The sequence below is a fragment of the Mustelus asterias genome, chromosome 3 (genome assembly GCF_964213995.1).
Source record: "Mustelus asterias chromosome 3, sMusAst1.hap1.1, whole genome shotgun sequence".
Classification (NCBI taxonomy): domain Eukaryota; kingdom Metazoa; phylum Chordata; class Chondrichthyes; order Carcharhiniformes; family Triakidae; genus Mustelus; species Mustelus asterias.
This window is the reverse complement of record NC_135803.1, coordinates 142,513,817-142,534,754: the sequence shown is the minus strand read 5'-3', so window position 1 is coordinate 142,534,754 and position 20,938 is coordinate 142,513,817. Positions and strand designations below refer to the sequence as shown.

Below are 20,938 nucleotides of genomic sequence, written 5' to 3'. Positions count from 1 at the left end.
GCGATTCTTCAGAATCATAGAATCAGAGTACTGAAAACTTGTGCTTCAGAACTAGCCATGCCCTGAGTGAAGCTGTTACTTCAGTTATGAGGGTAGATTGGAGAGGTTGGGACTCTTCTCCTTGGAGAGAAGAAGGCGAAGAGGAGATTTGATAGAGGTGTTCAAAATCTTAAGGGGGCCGAACAGAATAGATAGGGAGAAACTCGTAAAAGGATCGAGAATGAGAGGGCACAGATTTAAAGTGATTTGCAAACGAGACAAATGTAATGTGAGAAAAAACATTTCCACTCAGCGAGTGGTTTGGGTCTGGAATGCACTGCCTAAAAGTGTGGTGGAGGCAGGTTCAATCAAAGCATCCAAGAGGGCATTGAATCCCATAGAATCATAGACTCCCTACAGTACAGAAGGGAGCCATTCGGCCCATCGAATCCGTACCGACCAAAATCCCACCCAGGCCCTATCCCCATAACCCCATACATTCACCCTGCTAATCCCCCTGACACTAGGGTCAAGTTTAGCATGTCCAATCAATCTAACCCGCGCATCTTTGGACTGTGGGAGGAAACTGGAGCACCCAGAGGAAACCCACGCAGACACAGGGAGGAAGTGCAAACTCCACACAGGCAGTTACCAAGGCCAGAATCGAACCTGGGCCCCTGGCACTGTGAGGCAGCAGCGCTGACCACTGTTCCACCGTGCCGTGCCGTGGATGATTATTTGAATAGAAACAATGTGCAGAGGCATGGGGAAGAGGCAGGGAATGGCACTAAGTCATAATGCTCATTTGGAGAATGAAATAGCCTCTCTTTGTGCTGTAGCAATTCTGTAATTCAGTACAGCTACAACAATGGCATGTGGAAAATTGCCCAGGTATGTCCGGTGTACAAAAAACAGGACAAATCCAACCTGGCCAATTACACGCCCCATCAGTCTACTCTCAATCATCAGCAAAGTGTTGGAAGGGTTCATCTCCAGCGCTATCAAGCAGCACTTACTCAGTGACATTCAGTTTGGGTTCCATCAGGTACACTTAGCTCCTGACCTCGTTATAGCTTTTGTCCAAACTTGGACAAAAGAGCTGAACTCAAGAGGTGAGGTGAGAGTTACTGCCTTTGACCAAGTGTGGCATCAAAGAGCCCTAACAGAACTGGAATTAACGGGGGAAACAGGGGAAAAAAAATTCCAGTTGGTTATAATAATTCGAGGATCAACACTGCCTTATGTTGCCTTACCCACCTTCGACTACATGCTTATGTCGCAAAGACTTCCCGCTCTCAGGATGTGTGAATGCATCTATCTGAACTTGACTGCTCATGGCTGTATGGAAGCAACTCAACTCCACGGTACCCTAAGAAGAAAAATAAAGAACAATTCTTTAATTTATCTCCTTTTCTCTGTGGGCTATAGCAACTATAATGTCACCTTCACTCAGATGTTATATTAGTTTCTTATCATCAGCAGACAATGTAACTGAGACATGATTCCTTTGTGCCTTACACACGACAGAGGTAATGTCTCTCCCCTCCCCTATTGGGTCTCTTTCTTCCCACATCCACATGGGAATTAATAGTAGATAGGACTAGGTAGATTAGGAATTAGTTATAGGAATAATTGAATCATATTAACTTTTTTTATATGTTATAAACTTTGTATGAAAAATTAATTTTGAATATTCATTTAAAGCCAAAGTGCAAGATAAATTCGAACTGAAATGAAAAACAATGGACTTTTTGATTAAGAAACTGAAACATAAAGTATGAAACATTCTGGCACGAAAGCCATGATGTGGAGATGCCGGCGTTGGACTGGGGTAAACACAGTGAGAAGTCCCACAACACCGAAAGCCAGTGACGAAAGCCAGACAGCAGATCAATATCGGAGATAAGAAAACCAGTTAGGAAAACTGAATTTGTGGTTGAAAATTCTGATTAATTCTATGTACACAACTTGAGGATTATTAGCAGCTGATGTTTTAATATGTGGTTTGAGAATAACACAAAATATTTTAGTAATATATTAATAATGTTCCCTAAGAAATGAGATTTGTCTTGTTGAGAAATGAATTTGTAACATGCCAGTAAAATGAAAGATGTATTCATGAAAGATACCAGCACAAGTCAGGCACAAATAATGCAATAAAATAAATTACCAATGCATATCTGGGCCAGGGAAATAAGTCCAATAGATAAAGGTGCCTTCAATAGAACCGGTTTAAATTGGTTAGAGAAAATGCTGAATCATAAGAAGCCATTTTTTGGGAGAGAACTTCCATAAAACAGACAGATAGAACATAGAACAGTACAGCACAGAACAGGCCCTTCGGCCCACGATGTTGTGCCGAGCTTTATCTGAAACCAAGATCAAGCTATCCCACTCCCTACCATCCTGGTGTGCTCCATGTGCCTATCCAATAACCGCTTAAATGTTCCTAAAGTGTCTGACTCCACTATCACTGCAGGCAGTCCATTCCACACCCCAACCACTCTCTGCGTAAAGAACCTACCTCTCCTTCCTGTATCTCCCACCACGAACCCTATAGTTATGCCCCCTTGTGATAGCTCCATCCCCCGAGGGAATAGAACATAGAACATAGAACATTACAGCGCAGGCCCTTCGGCCCACGATGTTGCACCGACCAGTTAAAAAAAAAACTGTGACCCTCCAACCTAAACCAATTTCTTTTCGTCCATGAACCTATCTACGGATCTCTTAAACGCCCCCAAACTAGGCGCATTTACTACTGATGCTGGCAGGGCATTCCAATCCCTCACCACCCTCTGGGTAAAGAACCTACCCCTGACATCGGTTCTATAACTACCCCCCCTCAATTTAAAGCCATGCCCCCTCGTGCTGGATTTCTCCATCAGAGGAAAAAGGCTATCACTATCCACCCTATCTAAACCTCTAATCATCTTATATGTTTCAATAAGATCCCCTCTTAGCCGCCGCCTTTCCAGCGAAAACAATCCCAAATCCCTCAGCCTCTCCTCATAGGATCTCCCCTCCATACCAGGCAACATCCTGGTAAACCTCCTCTGCACCCTCTCCAAAGCCTCCACATCCTTCCTGTAATGTGGGGACAATAGTCTTTGATGAATGACATATTTATATCTGAAGGTGTCAAAGAATTATTGATTGAAGGACATGCCATCAGTAGATTGACAAAACAGTAAATGAATGAAATTGCTTTTAATTAAGCGCTGGGCAGATCAACCTGATAAAAAAAAGTATAACTATTCTACTTTTTCTGGCATGAAATCTGAGATCTTTGTGAAAAGCCTGCTAGTGCATTAGCTGTGTTGGTGGAACCATTGATCTCCCATTTTGGCCAAAATGAGATTTGTCTTGTCTTAATTATATGTTGTGAATGTTGTTAATTTGTAATGTTCTTGATTCTAACATTTCGATGTTCTAATAAAATTAGTTTAATTGAAGAATTTCATTGAACTGAATAAACTTCTTTTGCCTTTGTGAAATGAAATGTTTAATGAAAAGATTTTGTCTTTAAATTAATCAGGCTACCTCGAAGAATTTCCCACTACACAGATGAAGCAGGCAAAAAAAGTTTAAGCTTATTTATTAGTGTCACAAGTCAGCTTACATTAACACTGCAATGAAGTTACTGTGAAAATCCCCGAGTCGCCACACTCTGGCACCTTTTCGGGTTACACTGAGGGAGAATTTAGCATGGCCAATGCACCCAACCAGCACGTCTTTCAGACTGTGGGAGGAAACCGGATCACCCGGAGGAAACCCAGGTAGACATGGGGAGAACGTGCAGACTCCGCACAGACAGTGATCCAAGCTGGGAATTGAACCCAGGTCCCTGGTGCTGTGAGGCAGCAGTGCTAACTACTATGCACTGTGCCGCTCTTGGAAGCAGAGTGGGGAAGAAGAAAAGGGAATATATGTGATGGGGGTGGGGGTGTGACAGAAGAGAGGGAGGCAAAACGAAATAAGATTTAGGAGCAGAATTCGGCCATTCAGCCCATCGAGTCTGCTCCGCCATTCGATCGTGGCTGATATGCTCCTCATCCCCATTTCCTGTCCTCTCCCCATAACCCTTCAACCCATTAACAATTAAAAATCTGTCTAACTCCTCCTTAAATTTACTCACTGTCCCAGCATCCACTGCACTTTGGGGTAGCGAATTCCACAGATTCACAACCCTTTGGGAGAAGTAGTTTCTCCTCTTAAGTTCATAAAGAAATGATAGTGGAACAAGTAAAGAAACAAAATGTAGACCTAGAGGAGGTGTAAACAAGAGAATAAGCAGAATTATCACCGGCAGCTGCTGCCCAGAACTGTTGAAACATGATTTTGTGTCCAGAGAGTTGTGAAGTACCTCATGGGAAGATGAGGTGCCGTTACTCATTGAGCTTCAAGGTGTGGTGATGTTTCTCATTGAAGCTGAACTCAGGGAGTGGATGGTGAATTAAAATGACTGGCAACCTTAAGCAGCAGGTTACCATTGTAACCTGAAAAGTGGGTACTCTACAGTGCAGTCACCCAATCTGCCTTTGCTATCCCCAATTTGGAGGAGGTTGCATTGTATTGGTGCGGCAAATTTAGGATCAAATTTAGGTGTGAATTATACTTTAAATGGCAGAACCCTTAGGAATATTAACATACAGAGGGATCTGGGCGTGCAGGTCCATAGTTCCCTAAAAGTGGCAACACAGGTGGCCAAGGTGATTGAGGAGGCATATGGCATGCTTGCCTTCATCAGCCGGGACATTGAGTAGAGGAGTTGGGAAATCATGCTGCAGTTATATAAAACCTTGGTTCGGCCGCATTTGGAGTATTGCGTGCAGTTCTGGCCACACTATCAGAAGGACGTGGAAGCTTTGGAGAGATTGCAAAGAAGGTCCTCCAGGATGTTGCCTGGTCTCGAGGGTGTTGGCTATGAGGAGAGGTTGAATAAACTAGGATTGTTTTCACTGGAAAGATGGAGGCTGAGGGGAGACCTGATAGAGGTCTACAAAATTATGAGAGACATCGGCAGGGTGGATAGTCATAGCCTTTTTCCAAGGGCAGAGGTGTCAATTACAAGGGGGCACAGGTTCAAGGTGAGAGGGGGAAAGTTTAAGGGAGATGTGCTGGAGAAAGTTTTTCACATGGAGAGTGGTGGGTGCCTGGAACGCGCTGCCTGTGGAGGTGGTGGAAGCAGGCACATGAGCAACATTTAAGAAGCATTTGGATGGGTACATGAATAGGGAGGGAATAGAGTGATATGGGCCGAGTAAGGACAGATGGGTTTTTTTTAGTTTAATTAGGACGTCATGATCGGCACGGGCTTGGAGGACCGAAGGGCCTGTTCCTGTGCTGTACTTTTCTTTGTTCTTTGTTCAAATTGAAAGCGGAACGAATAAATCACAAAAATGGCACCCAAGGCAGCAGTGAGGTCACAGCGTGGCGGGCGAATCGGAGGCCGCCCACCAGCGTTCCAATGTGTTTCCCCATGGATGAATACTTAAGAAGCTCTGTAGCAGACAATACCCGCCATTGCGGCTGGCGGAAACCCGCCATTGTTCACGCCCGCCGCGTGCACAGATTAGAAAATTCCGCCTACTGCTTCAGCAGGAAGGAGTGTTTGGGTCGTGGATGGTAGGATGGAAGGGGATAAAACACTGGATCTATACAAGTGCACGTCAATACAACCAATTAACATAGACTAAACGGTACGATGTTTCCATATTTGGTTTAATATCAGATTTCCTCTGACACTTGGTCAAGTTTCTGGGAGTTTTAACTCTTGCTCTTACCGTTCGTCTGGACCTTGTCGATGTGTTGTGTCCACGATCGATATGAGGGAATTGAATTCTCAGCTGCGCATATATGGGTAACACATTCGGCTGTTGTGCAGAAATATACACCAACCCAAAGTCTGTAAGGAAAATAAAGAGATTTTTTGTTTCTGGAAACGTGTATGTTAACTGCCATTGGTCTGAAATCCAGCCTTTATAGAAAGTGGGTGATAGAGTGAAAGGGGCAGTTTATTTTTGGAGGACCAGAATTGCTAAATACATATTCATGAATTCCCTGTGCATTTGAAACCCATTGATCTGGCGAAGGGAGGAAGAAAAAGTCACAAAGGGACCTTTTTTGAGATCTAGCCACAAGGAGAAACCAAAAGTAATGTTCCAGTTTAAAAATGTAGTATTAACTTAAAAAGGTAGAAAGCCCATATGAAAGATACACCAAGGGGCTGGGTTGTGATTTTACTGAGAAAAAGGCCAGATTAATTTTGTCTACTGTAATGACTTCAATTAGGCCATTGAGGTTGGCCTATTGGAGTATGATTAAGGATCCCTGATTAAGGATCCCTAAGTTAATTTGATTTCATTTATTTGGTTGGACGCTAAAATATGTCTTTGATTAAGGATCCAATTGATGTGCCAATCAGGGAGTCTTTACCTTGTACTTAACCAAGAGTGTCAGTTTCTCTGACACCCACAGAGGTAGACTGCTAACTGCTAGCACTTTGTGTACTGCTGTTAGAGTTTGTAAATAAAGGGATTTTGGTGAAGGGACTTCTGCCTCCAAAGACTTATTACATCTGCCACCAAGTATCTTCTGTATCTTTTATATTTTTTTGGCCTATCTACTTGCACACTTTCTCAGAGGTCTTGTGGCAGTGGGTCATATCCCTGTCTTGGAGCTAGAAGCTAAGGATTGGATCATTGTACAGGTATTCATTCTGCGGGCAGTTTACCGTATGGTGTATTGTGGTGAATGTTTCTCTTAAGTCCTCACCATTCCTTCTGCTACTTGTAGCCATCTCCTGATGTTTTCAGTTTTTTTTGTACTGAGTGTGAATTAAAATTACTCATGCCTCAGCTTACAAAATAAAGTGTGCACTTCACAGACTAGATGGGATCAGTCATAGAATCCCTACAGTGCAGAAGGAGGCCATTCAGCCCATCAAACCTGCACCAACCACAATCCCACCCAGGCCTTATTCCTGTAACCCCACATCTTTACCCTGCCAATCCCCCTGACACTAGGATCAATTTAGCATGGCCAATCAACCTAACCCGCACATCTTTGGGCTGTGGGAGGAAACCGGAGCACCCGGGGGAAACCCACAGGGAAAATGTTCAAACTCCGTACAGACAGTGACCCGAGGCCGGAATCGAACCTGGGTCCTTGGTGCTGTGAGGCAGTAGAGTTAACCACTGTGTCACCATGCTGCCCAATCTTGTATAACCTGCAGCCAGTCCATAAGTATTTTGCTTTGACCATGTTTTAAGGTAAATTGGAGACACTGGAAACCCGCTCACCTCCAGTAATTGGTCAACAAGTGCCTCAAGGAACGTGTTAATGGGCTGGGGAGAGCCCGGTGCTGATTTTCAAACCTGAAAATGCCAAAGCCAAACAGTCTGGGGCATATTAATGAACTGCGGTCGGCTTCAATACGGTGAGCTGTAAAACGTTATTTTTAAAAGTGGGAAATTGATGCCAGCATGGGGTTTTGTTAAGAGACCGGGTGTAGTACCATTTGGTTGGTTATTTGGCCAGTCCTCTGAGTGCTGAGACTTCCTGCCTCCTCTTTGTGCAGGGCAGTGACAGGCCCCAATATGGCTGCCGTCTGCCTTTGACGCCTCTGGCCCAGCAGGCAGCCCCCACCTCCTCAAAGAGCTCAGTGCCATTAATCAGGCATCCAGCTGGCCTCCGGCCCAAATCGGGCACTAACATTTGAAGATCGCGCCTCACAGGCACAATGTGGGATCGGGACCCGGAAATTAACTGGGTGTCACATTCCCAATCCTGATTTGAAAGTCAACCCCAATAAATCATGGAGTAGATTTACAGAATCCCTACAGTGCAGAAGGAGGCCATTTGGCCTATCAAGGCAGCACTGACAACAATCCCCCCCAGGCCCTATCCCATAATCCCACCCATTTACCCTGCTAATCCTGCTGACACGAATGGACAATTTAGCAAGGCCAATCCACCTAACCCGCACATCTTTGGAGTGTGGGAGGAAACCGGAGCAACCGGAGGAAATCCACGCAGACACAGAGAGAATGTGCAAACTTCACACAGACAATCAACCAAGCAGGGAATCAAACCCGGGTCCCTGGCACTGTGAGGCAGCAATACTAACCACTGTGTCACGCCAGAAATCATTGTTTCAATCGCAGATGTGGGTTTAGCTCTTGTATAGGTCTACTTCATGGATATTTGTCACGCCCATGCTAGGCAGCACAGTGGCACAGTGGTTAGCACTGCTGCCTTCACAGCTCCAGGGACCCAGGTTCAATTCCAGCCACAGGTTCCTGTCTGTGTGGAGTTTGCACGTCCTGCGTGGGTTCCCTCTGGGTGCTCCGGTTTCCTCCCACAGTCCAAAGATGTGCAGTTTAGGTGGATTGACCACGCCGAAATGACCCTTAGTGTTCAAGATGTATAGGTTAGGGGGATTAGCCATGGGAAATGTGTGGGATTATGGGGAATAGGGCAGGGGAGAGAGCCTGGGCAAATTAATCTGTCAGGGAGTCGGTGCAGACTCGATGGGTCGAATGACCTCTTCTGCACTGTAGGGATTCTATGATATTTCTTACTGTTACCTTCATTATTGTCTTCATCCTCACTTGCCGAAACTGTGTCAAAGTTCTTGTTTCTTTTGGGTAAACTTCCACTTCCACCCGGATTCCATTTACCCTCTGGTCAAAATAGGCAGAGTTAAATTTTATTATCTTATCCTAGCTCCTTTTAAAGAAATCAAGTACATTTCTGTAGCACCTAACCCTCAGGACATCCACCTTGCTGCCAATGAAGTACTTTCGAACCGCAGTCAATGTTATTACATAGATAACCGTAAGAGCCAATTGCTCACAGCAAGGTTTCAGGGTCAGCTCTTCTTCTGGATGACCAGTTAAGCTGTTATTTTCTTGGCTTTGCTTTTGAGAGAGGAAAGCTGGCCTGGCTGACCCGCAGGACACCCTGCCCTAGCGAGAGGACCTTTTGTCCCTTTATAAGCAGTCACCTCAACACCACTCTGAACCGTCAGCGTAGATTATATGTTCCACTGCTGGAATGGGGGATTGAACACTGAGGCAGGAGCGCTGGCTGCCGCACCAAGACAACACCACATTCACTGGGCTTTGTCGTTGTGATATTTCTTCAGCTAGGTAGAAACGCAGGGGGTGAAACTGATCCCTGTCCAACCCATGTTTTTGGTTGCAAAAGACTGTAATTGTCCGAGACCAAATTCCAGGCCTGGCCACCGGTGCTCAGACTCTACCAGAGGATTGCTAATGAAGGGCTTAATGGTCCTAAATGTGGCATAACCTATGCTACACATGCTCCACAATGACCGAGAAATTGGCTTTACGCTGGAAACGGCGGCAAAGTGGATATCCAGAGGGTGCTGGAAATCTGGAACTCACTGCCTGAAAGATATATAGAGTTGGGAACCCTCACAACATTTAGGAAGCATTTAGATGAGCACTTGAAACACCATAGCATACAGGGCCAGGGACCAAGTGCTGGAAACTGGCATTAGAATAGATAGGTACTTGATGGCCAGCACAGACATGATGGGCTGAAGGGCCTCCTTCTGTGCTGTAAAACTCCACGGGCGGAGTTTTCCCAAAGAAATTCTAAGTGTAAAGCGGGAGAGAAAGCATACCTTCGAAAAAGCGTGTCATTAATATTTAAATCAGCCTGGCCGCTGATTTCGCCGGCAGAACGGGGCCGGCAAGATCATGAGAGGTGAGAAATCGGGCGCGAATCCAATTTTTCGCCTTTCGCCCTATATTACTGGCTCACCGCGCCGATCGGCCAGCATGGTGAGCCAGTAAGATCCCGTCCCATAACTCTATGCGTTCGTAACTTGGCCAAACAGTTTCAGAAGCAACCCACAAAATCCGACACACGCCAATAGAGGCAATAAGAGCTGGAGAGATTCCTGGTTATTCATTATGTAGAGTGATGCCCCTCAAGCTTATAGCCTCTCACAACAGACAAGCAACCGGTTCCAGGGAAAACTAACTATGGAAACATACATATATTTATCTGCCTTGTGTACCACGAGGCGTGCGAAGAAGAACAACTCCTGATGTGATTAGAGGAGATGCATTTAAGGAAGAGTTAGATAAACAAATGCGGGAGGTTGGAACAGAAGGACTTGTTGGTGGGGTCAGATGGAGATGGAGAGAAGGGGGTTTGTGTTGGAGCATAAAACCAACATGGACCTAATGGACTGACTGGCCCGTTTCTGTTGTATAATTGTGATCTGATACCGTATCATGCTGTCCCATTTCTAGCAAGAAAGCTGAGTTCAAATCGTCCCCTTCGAGTCTTGCTGGCTGCTATTCTGAAAGCAAGGGGTTAATTCTATCTTTCACTGGCTGCAGGAGGCGGCAATTGGACAAGAATATTAAAGTGGTCTATAACTAATGTAAAACCTTTTTCTAAGGCTCACCATTGCTAAGAGTAGCAGAGGATCGATAACAGAATGGACAATTTTTACTCAGCACGAGAAAAACAAATCTTTAAACAACTGGCCTTTTACCATACGTTTCCGTAAATATTTGCATGGGGTAAATACCTAGTTTCATCAAAATTCATTTAAGTATTGTGACGAAGTTGTGCCTTTAAGAAATGTATTTTAGTCATATTTCTGTGCAGGATGTCTTTAGCACTCCCTTCGATTTTATCGGTGTCACTGGGTCTATAACCGACATTCTGCATTGTTACTGCAGCAGCATAATTGTTCCTAATTGCTAGACTGTTTGTTTTAATCTGAACTAACGCTGTTCTGTTGTTTTTAGTGATTTCCCCTGGGGTTTGGCAGAGTAGGACTTGATTGGGTTGATTGCCAGTAATTTCAGGTGACTGGGTGGAGCTAGGCTTACACAGAGAACTCAAGCTTAGATGCTGCTTGGAGTTGTTAGAGAGCAGTGCCTCTCTTTTTCTCTCTCTGAAGTCTGGGATCTGCCAGAGACTAGGTTTATTTCTCAGCAGTTCTATTGTTTGAGGATATTTCTGCTGTATGAGAGTCAGGAGACAGGTATCAGTCCAGATCTCTGTGTAGAGGTGTTAAAAGGCTGGAAATCTAGCATCTACGTAAGTATATCTGCTTTTGGTGCTAACTGGTTCTTAAGAAGGAATTTAAGAGGAATTTATGTGTATGGGGATACTGCCAAATTGGAACAACAGAGGCGGGTCGGGGGGGCAGGGCTGTCGAGGCTGGCCCGGACACGTCCAGGGGGCCACTGATTGTGGCGCGGGGGTGTTGGAGGAGTAGCAATCGGGAGACCGGCAGTGCGGGACTACTGCATATGTGCCGATCTCCGCTCTGACAGACTGGCGCATGCACAGTGGCCCACTCAGCGCTACGCTGCCGGCCTTTCCAGCAGGGATAGGCCACACCCACTAATCTTGCACGAGATTCACACTAGTGCGGGAGATTCATTTTGAAAATCCCGCTGAAAAAAACCCAGCGGGATTCACTCCAGTTTTAACGCAAATTCGAAACTTAGAATTTTTTGGGAGAATCCCACCCCTTATGCTCACCCTAATGTCAAAATTAAAAGTAAAAGTTGGGGTCTGGGCTAACTTCATAATATAGCCTGGAGTTTCTGGTCTGGTCCCTTACAGTATCTGATAAAGCAAATGGGATTTAGATGTGAACACAGTGGGCGGGATTTTATGACCTCTCGCGGGCGAGGCTCGTAAAATCCCGCCCGAGGCCAACGGAGAATTCTGTTCTGCGAGCCTCGCCCGCCCCGATTCCGGGAGGTAAAATTCTGGAAAGTGCCTACTAACAATACCTCATTAGATTGTCAATGTCAGTGGTAATCTGCTCATAAGATGCAGTTTCCAATTGATTAATTGCAGTCTTCAAGTTTCTAAATTTTTGGACAGTGTAACGTTATTAATATTTAGTTCTTCACTCTTACCTGTCACTGATACAGTCAGCTTGATCCGTATACATGGAATACAAGGCTGACTCTCTTCACAGTAGAGTATGGTGGAGGTTGTTAAGTTTGAGAGGATCAGTGTATTCTCTTCATTGTTTTGTTCAGGCTCACAGTCTGTTTAAATAAGAGTTATCAAACAGCTTAGCATGGTGATTACATAGCAGATAGGATAGAAGGTACAAGGGTCGCTGGTGGAATAACTGCTGGCCTGGGTTAAAGTGATAATGTGAAAACATAAACATAAAATGTTGCAACAGCAGGGACAATAGCATGCCTGTCCCATAACCTCTAATATCAACACTGAAATCACAGAGAATCCAGAGGCATATTGCTTCATTACCTTGGGTAAGATTAATGGCCTGTAATGTCTTGGTCCTTATTTCAGAAATGTTGGCACAGTAGGAAGTCTCACAACACCAGGTTAAAGTCCAACAGGTCTATTTGGTAGCACGAGCTTTCGGAGCACCGCTCCTTCACTCACCTGATGAAGGGGCAGCGCTCCAAAAGCTCGTGCTACCAAATAGACCTGTTGGACTTTAACCTGGTGTTGTGAGACTTCCTACTGTGCCCACCCCAGTCCAACGCCGGCATCTACACATTCAGAAATGTTGCTAATATGAGGTCCTTGAAAGGGATGCAACTTACTTTGACACTTAGAAATAATAATTATTTCAAGAAATTAAATATACCAATTTATTCTTTCCTTCCAATTATATCCAGCCTTGTTCACAACTGCTCAATGTTATTATATGGAAGTGAAAATTAGATACAAAGCAAGGCAATAGAAGACAAATTAAAGGCCACAGAGATGTGAGGCAGAATTTAATGCCCTCTTCGGATGGGAATTTGTGGCTGGGGGGGGGACATCTAATCACGGATGGGGTGGCGGGGGTAGGTTGTCAAGTGGGGATCCAACTGCCTTCCTGCCTCTGCTCCGATGAAGCCTGGTAGGCTCAAGGACAGCCTTCCCACCCCACTGCCAATTGAGGCTCTTCAGTGGGCAATTAACGCCCACTTGCCCACTGAAGGGCCTCATGCCACCGCCACTGGCATTCAATCAGCGGCGAGCAGTCCAGTTGCCCATGCAGGGAAACATGAAAAGTAGCTTCCTGCTCGCGGCTCTCATCCCGCCCTCACTCAACTATGGTTTAGTTCCCTCGGTGCTCCTTGGTATTTCTGTGGGTGTATTGTCAATAGCAACCGCCACTCCCATTGGCACTGATGACAATGGGCAGCTACTGGCCTCGATCGGTTGTTAAGTTTGTTAAGAACAGTGTGTTCACTGGTATATCTTTTGTTCAAAGTCACAGTCAGTTAGATAAGAGTTATTGAACAGCTCAGCCTGATAATTACAAGGCAGATAGAATAGAAAGTACAAGGGTCACTGGGCAAAGGTGGAATAAACAAACAAAGAACAGTACAGCACAGGAAACAGGCCCTTCGGCCCTCCAAGCCTGTGCCGCTCCTTGGTCCAACTAGACCAATCGTTTGTATCCCTCCATTCCCAGGCTGCTCATGTGACTATCCAGGTAAGTCTTAAACGATGTCAGCGTGCCTGCCTCCACCACCCTACTTGGCAGCGCATTCCAGGCCCCCACCACCCTCTGTGTAAAAAACGTCCCTCTGATGTCTGAGTTATACTTCGCCCCTCTCAGCTTGAGCCCGTGACCCCTCGTGATCGTCACCTCCGACCTGGGAAAAAGCTTCCCACTGTTCACCCTATCTATACCCTTCATAATCTTGTATACCTCTATTAGATCTCCCCTCATTCTCCGTCTTTCCAAGGAGAACAACCCCAGTCTACCCAATCTCTCCTCATAGCTAAGACCCTCCATACCAGGCAACATCCTGGTAAACCTTCTCTGCACTCTCTCAAATGCCTCCACGTCCTTCTGGTAGTGCGGCGACCAGAACTGGACGCAGTACTCCAAATGCGGCCTAACCAGCGTTCTATACAGCTGCATCATCAGACTCCAGCTTTTATACTCTATACCCCGTCCTATAAAGGCAAGCATACCATATGCCTTCTTCACCACCTTCTCCACCTGTGTTGCCACCTTCAAGGATTTGTGGACTTGCACACCTTGGTCCCTCTGTGTTTCTATACTCCTGATGACTCTGCCATTTATTGCATAACTCCTCCCTACATTATTTCTTCCAAAATGCATCACTTCGCATTTATCCGGATTAAATTCCATCTGCCACCTCTCCGCCCAATTTTCCAGCCTATCTATATCCTGCTGTATTGCCCGACAATGCTCTTCGCTATCCGCAATTCCAGCCATCTTTGTGTCATCCGCAAACTTGCTGATTACACCAGTTACACCTTCTTCCAAATCATTTATATATATCACAAATAGCAGAGGTCCCAGTACAGAGCCCTGCGGAACACCACTGGTCACAGACCTCCAGCCGGAAAAAGACCCTTCGACCACTACCCTCTGTCTCCTATGGCCAAGCCAGTTCTCCACCCATCTAGCCACTTCTCCTTGTATCCCATGAGCCTTAACCTTCTTAACCAACCTGCCATGTGGGACTTTGTCAAATGCCTTACTGAAATCCATATAGACGACATCCACGGCTCTTCCTTCATCAACCGTTTTTGTCACTTCCTCAAAAAACTCCACCAAATTTGTAAGGCACGACCTCCCTCTTACAAAACCATGCTGTCTGTCACTAATGAGATTGTTCCGTTCTAAATGCACATACATCCTGTCTCTAAGAATCCTCTCCAACAACTTCCCTACCACGGACGTCAAGCTCACCGGCCTATAATTTCCTGGGTTATCCCTGCTACCCTTCTTAAACAACGGGACCACATTCGCTATCCTCCAATCCTCAGGGACCTCACCCGTGTCCAAAGAAGCGACAAAGATTTCCGTCAGAGGCCCAGCAATTTCCTCTCTCGTCTCCCTGAGCAGTCGAGGATAGATGCCATCAGGCCCTGGGGCTTTGTCAGTTTTAATGTTCCCTAAAAAACCTAACACTTCCTCTCTCGTAATGGAGATTTTCTCTAACGGGTCAACACCTCCCTCCGAGACACTCCCGGTTAACACGCCCCTCTCCTTCGTGAATACCGATGCAAAGTATTCATTTAGGATCTCCCCTATTCCCTTGGGTTCTAAGCATAATTCCCTCCTTTGTCCCTGAGAGGTCCGATTTTCTCCCTGACAACTCTTTTGTTCCTAACGTATGAATAGAATGCCTTAGGATTCTCCTTAATCCTGCCTGCCAAGAACATCTCGTGCCCTCTTTTTGCCCTTCTAACTCCCCGTTTGAGATCTTTCCTACTCTCTCTGTATTCCTCCAGAGCTCCATCTGTTTTCAGTTGCCTGGACTTAACGTACGCCTCCCTTTTCATTTTAATCAGATCCTCAATTTCCCTGGTTATCCACGGCTCTCGAATCCTACCTTTCCTATCTTTCCTTTTTACAGGCACATGCCTATCCTGCAGCCTTATCAATAGTTCCTTAAAAGACTCCCACATGCCAGACGCGGACTTACCCTCGAACATCCTCTCCCAATCAACATCCACCAATTCCTGCCTAATCCGGCTATAGTCAGCCTTCCCCCAATTTAGCACCCTGCCCGTAGGACAGCACTCATCCAGAATATCTGCTGGCGTGGGTTAAGTGAGAAAGTTGATTGGCGGGCTGCTCTCAGGGGAGGGGATTTTCATTCCCCTGGTGTCCTTAGTCCCAGGAAAGACCCACCGCTGGCCACTTAAGTTTCCGCCCAGTACTTAATTCCTATGAACCTTCCTCAATGGAGGTGACACAGAGTTCCCATCATCTCCAGTTGGCGAGCAAGACCTGTGTCACCTCGATTAAATACCGCTAGGGTTTTTGAGACACGTGATAAGGATTAGTTTCAGGGACAACTAATGGAGAATTAAAAACAGAAAGTGCTGGAAATAGTTAGCAGGTCTGGCAGCATCGTGGAATCATATGGAAAATTGGCAGAATGTTATTTCCGGTGAGAAAACTGGTGTGTTTCTCTCCCCTCGCCCTATCCCTGTAATTCCACACTTTTACCCCACTAATCCCCCTAACCTACACATCTTTGGACACTAAGGGGCAATTTAGGATGGCCAATCCCCCTAACCCACATATCTTTGGACACTTGGGGCCAATTTAGCATGACCAATCCCCCTAACTTATACATCTTTGGACACTAAGGGGCAATTTAGCATAGCCAATCCACCTAACCTGCACATCTTTGGACACTAGGGGGCAATTCAGTATGGCCAATCCCCCTAACCTACACATCTTTGGACATTAAGGGGCAATTTAGCATGGCCAATCCACCTAACCTGCACATCTTTGGACACTAGGGGGCAATTCAGTATGGCCAATCCCCCTAACCTACACATCTTTGGACACTAAGGGGCAATTTAGCATGGCAAATCCCTCTATGGCAAGGACACCCTATGTTCAACTGAAGGTCATGTCATGTGACAATAACCAATGTACATTAGGGCGGGGACTCTCATTGTTAAATTCAGCAGGAATTATTCTTTGAGTTACCAACATGGAAGAGCTTGTGATGTGAACTGACCCCATTTCTGACACCGTTGTAAAATTGAGGCTTAAAAATTGAAAAACATTGGCCGCGACTCTTCCATCGCGAGCCGCAACTTTTCTGACAGGTCGCAGTGGGGGATGCACATCACCGACCTTGTTCCGGGATTTGCGCATGCAGCGGGAACACATGCGCATCTCCCAGAGCCGGCGAACAGTCACCGGTCAGACCACGCTGGAAACCGGCGGGAAGGCAGGCAAGTAATTTGAATCTTTTTAAAATGTGTTTTAAATATATATAGAAGGTCATTATCGGGAACTTTCAGGTCCCGATCGAAAATGGGGAGTCTGACGGATCGGGACCACTGCGCATGCACAGAGTTCCAGAACTGTCAAACTCTGGCACAAATAGGCCCTGTCCCGACTGGGACCTCTGCATTGCACAGAGTGCGGAGATTTGGATGAGCTGAACTGACAAAACAGTTGGGATTTAGAACAGTTTTCCTGCCAATTCAGCACTTTTGGGAGAATTGCAGCCGTTGTTACAGAAGTGAAAGGTCAGCACGCAGCAGTGAGATCACTGGTACCTCAATGATGAGGTGGTATGACTGTAAAATATCATTTTTTAAAAATATAGAATACTTACACTTGGCTTCACATGAGAAGGCCTGCAAAGAAAAGGAGAGAAAAACATTTCAAAATTGAAGTGAGCATTTTCATTTCAACTTCCCAGTGGAGAGATTTCTCTCCCCCCCCCCCCCCCCCCTCCTCCACAAGGAGTGAATATCAGAAATCCCTGTGATGGTGAATTACTCAGTGGTCACAAAATGAAGCACAAATTTGAAAATGACCCCTTTCCCAACAATAACACATGGAAGATACCGAGGTGTGGTCTACAGCCCAAGGCACCACCTGCAGGGGAAGCAGATTCTTAGCAGGAATAGGAGAGAAAACGGGAGCAAAAGTCATGAAAATGAAGATAAAAGACTTGCATTTGCATCGCGCCTTTCACCTCCTCAGAAGGTCCCAAAGCACTTCCAGACAACGAAGCGCTTTTGAAGTCTATTTGAAGTCCAAAGATGTGCGGGTTAGGTTGATTGGCCAGGTTAAAAATTGCCTCTTAGAGTCCTGGGATGTGTAAATTAGTGGGATTAGCGGGTAAATATGTAGTGATAAGGGGGTAGGGCCTGGGTGGGATTGTGGTCGGTGCAGACTCGATGGGCCGAATGGCCTCCTTCTGCACTGTAGGGTTTCTATGTTTCTATGTTTCTATGTTACTGTTGCAATGCAGGACGTGCCACTGCCAATTGGCGGACAGCAAGCTCCCACAAAGAGTAATTTGATAATAATAGAATCCCTACAATGCAGAAGGTGGTCATTTGGCCCATCGAGTCTGGACCAACCACAATTTCATCCAACCCCTATCCCCATAGCCCCATATTTACCCTGCTAGTCCCCTTGACACTAAGGGGCAATTTAGCATGACCAATCAACCTAACCTGTACATCTTTGGACTGTGGGAGTAAAACCAGAGCAAGCCCTCGCAGACACGGGGAAAATGTGCAAACTTCACTCAGACAGTGACCCAGGCCGGGAGTTGAACCCAGGTCCCTGGCGCTGTGAGGCAGCACTGCTAACCACTGTGCCACCCTTAATCAGATCATCTGTTTTTGGGGGATTGGTTGAGTGGTAAATATTGACCAAGAGACTGGAGATAAGTCCTTCGCTCTTCTTTGGAATGGTACCATGGAGTCTTTGACCTCCACCTCAGAGACTGGGCCTCAATTAACGTGTATCTAGATACCCCCAAAAAAACCAAAGACACAAAATGTATCTAGGAGACGTAAGTCAAAACATGAGACTAATCACTGCTGCAAAGACTGTTTCACAACTGGTTTGCTAATGATCGTCAGAAGAAAGTGTACAAATGGCTATCAGGAAATTGACTCATTCTGGTTGAGCTAGATGCCATTCTCCACATTCCTAGCTGCCTGAGCTCCTCCCTATTGAGTCACACAATTCCTTTTCCCAAACCTGGCGCAAGTACATTTTCATTGTACTGAAATCATCCATGTTTCTGTACTTGCAGTGCTCCCTCTCTGCCCTCCAACTTATCCCCCTTTTATTCACTTTTAAGTTCAGTCACGCCAGCCACTGTTACTGATCCCAATTTATAGTCACTGAACCTCAATCTCGAAACTTCGACGAATATTGCGCAATGGACCTTCTTTATCGCACAGCTAAGCTGATCTGGGCAATAGTCATCACAAACAATGTACAGTCTCTAAGTCCTTATCCTGGTGTGTATATCCTGGGGCGGCACGGTAGCACGGTGGTTAGCACTGCTGCTTCACTGTGTCAGGGACGTGGGTTCGATTCCTGGCCTGGGTTACTGTCCGTATGGAGTTTGCAGGTTCTCCCTGTGTCAGTGTAGGTTTCCTCCCACATTCTGAAAGACGTGCTGGTTAGGTGCATTGACCTGAACAGGCGCTGGACTGTGGCAACTAGGGGAATTTCACAGTAACTTCATTGCAGTTTTAATGTAAGCCTTGCTTGTGACTAATAAATAAACTTTACTTTACTTTTCAATCTCGGGCATGCTTCCAGTATCCTGTATTTCTGAGCTTGTTGTCAGCAGGTTTCACTTTGTAGGCACCATCAAGCTTCAGTCACACAATCATTGAATCATAGAATCCCTGCAGTGCTGAAAGAGGCCATTCGGCCCGTCGAGTCTGTGCTGATCGCAATCCCACCCGGGCCCCATCCCCACAACCCCGTGCTTTCATCCTAGCTAGTCCCCCTGACACTAAGGGGCAATTTAGCATGGCCAATCCACCTAACCAGCACATCTTTCGGACTGTGGGAGGAAATCGGAGCACCCGGAGAAGACCCATGCAGACACGGGGAGAATGTGCAAACCCCACACGGTGACCCAAGCCGGGAATCAAGCCCGGGTCCCTGGTGCTGTGAGGCAGCAGTGCTAAGCGCTGTGCCACTGTGCTGCCCCAATCATAGAATCCCTGCACTGCAGAAAGAGGCCATTTGGCCCATCAACAACTTGAGTGTCATTAATGCCAGTTTTTCGAAAAGTAAATTTGCCATTTTTGATCCTTTGCTATTTTTTTTTCCTCTCTCATGCTCTGAATTCTGACAATGGTGGTCAATCATGAGCAAAGATGTTCAAACCTACATCCATTGGACTTAAGGAAGTGAAGATTAAGAATATTATTTAAATGAAGAAAAATTACATCGTGCGACTGTGCAGAGGGACCTGGGGGTCCTTGTGCACGAATCGCAAAAACTCAGTCTGCAGGTGCAGCAGGTGATCGAGAAGGCGAATGGAATGTTGGCCTTTATCGCGAGAGGGATAGAATATAAAAGCAGGGAGGTCTTGCTGCAACTGTACAAGGCACTGGTGAGGCTGCAACTGGAGTACTGTGTACAGTTCTGGTCCCCTTATTTGCGAAAGGATATATTGGCCTTGGAGGGAGTGCAGAGAAGGTTCACCAGGTTGATACCGGAGATGAGGGGTGTAGCTTATGAGGAGAGATTAAACAGATTGGGTCTGTACTCATTGGAGTTTAGAAGGATGAGGGGTGATCTTATAGAGACATATAAGATAATGAAGGGGCTGGATAGGGTAGAGGTGGAGAGATTCTTTCCACTTAGAAGGGAAACCAGAACTAGAGGGCACAGCCTCAAAATAAGGGGGGCCGGTTCAGAACAGAGTTGAGGGGGAACTTCTTCTCTCAGAGGGTAGTGAATCTCTGGAATTCTCTGCCCATTGAAGTGGTGGAGGCTTCCTCGTTGAATATGTTTAAATCACGGGTAGATAGTTTTCTGATCGATAAGGGAATTAGGGGTTATGGGGAGCAGGCGGGTAAGTGGAACTGATTCGCTTCAGATCAGCCATGATCTTGTTGAATGGCGGGGCAGGCTCGAAGGGCCAGATGGCCTACTCCTGCTCCTATTTCTTATGGTCTTAAGATGAGGTGTATCCAATTAATCGTAGAATCACAGAAACCCTACAGTGCAGAAGGAGGTCGTTTAGCCCATCAAACCTGCACCGACAACAATCCCCGTAACCCCATATTTTACCGTGCTAATCTCCCTAACACTAAGGGGCAATTTTGCATGGCCAGTCAACCTAACCCGCACATCTTTGGAGTGTGGGAGGAAACCGGAGCATCTGGTGGAAACCCACGCAGACACAGGGAGAACGTGCAAATTCCACACAGTCACTCAAGGCCGGAATTGAACCTGGGTCATAGAAACATAGAAACCAGAAGCAGGAGTAGGCCATTCGGCCCTCTGAGCCTGCTCTGCCATTCATTAATATATAATGTGAACACTTGGGGTCCTAGCACAGATCCCTGCAGTCCCTGACGCTGTGAGGCAGCAGGGCTAACCATGTGTCACTGTGCTGTCTCCTCCACCACACCCATAATTCTAAGTTCCATGTCCCAATCTGCATTCAGTTCACAAGCA

At 46.1% G+C, this 20,938-nt stretch overlaps 2 protein-coding genes across 3 annotated transcripts in view; both read right to left on the bottom strand.

Moving 5' to 3' along the window:
- The window catches only part of LOC144491673 (interleukin-17 receptor E-like), a 203,892-nt gene that overhangs the window by 78,021 nt on the left and 104,933 nt on the right, over positions 1 to 20,938 (bottom strand). The window lies entirely within an intron of this gene.
- Positions 1 to 20,938, bottom strand: part of LOC144491672 (interleukin-17 receptor C-like) — a 74,665-nt gene that overhangs the window by 33,393 nt on the left and 20,334 nt on the right. For both annotated transcript variants that reach the window (XM_078209840.1, XM_078209839.1), the window contains exons 2-6: positions 17,097 to 17,118; positions 11,910 to 12,044; positions 8,571 to 8,666; positions 5,766 to 5,887; positions 1,237 to 1,348 (exon numbers count right to left, since the gene is read on the bottom strand). In XM_078209840.1, the coding sequence (XP_078065966.1) occupies positions 1,237 to 1,348; positions 5,766 to 5,887; positions 8,571 to 8,666; positions 11,910 to 12,044; positions 17,097 to 17,118 (487 nt within the window). The remainder of the gene's footprint in view (positions 1 to 1,236; positions 1,349 to 5,765; positions 5,888 to 8,570; positions 8,667 to 11,909; positions 12,045 to 17,096; positions 17,119 to 20,938) is intronic.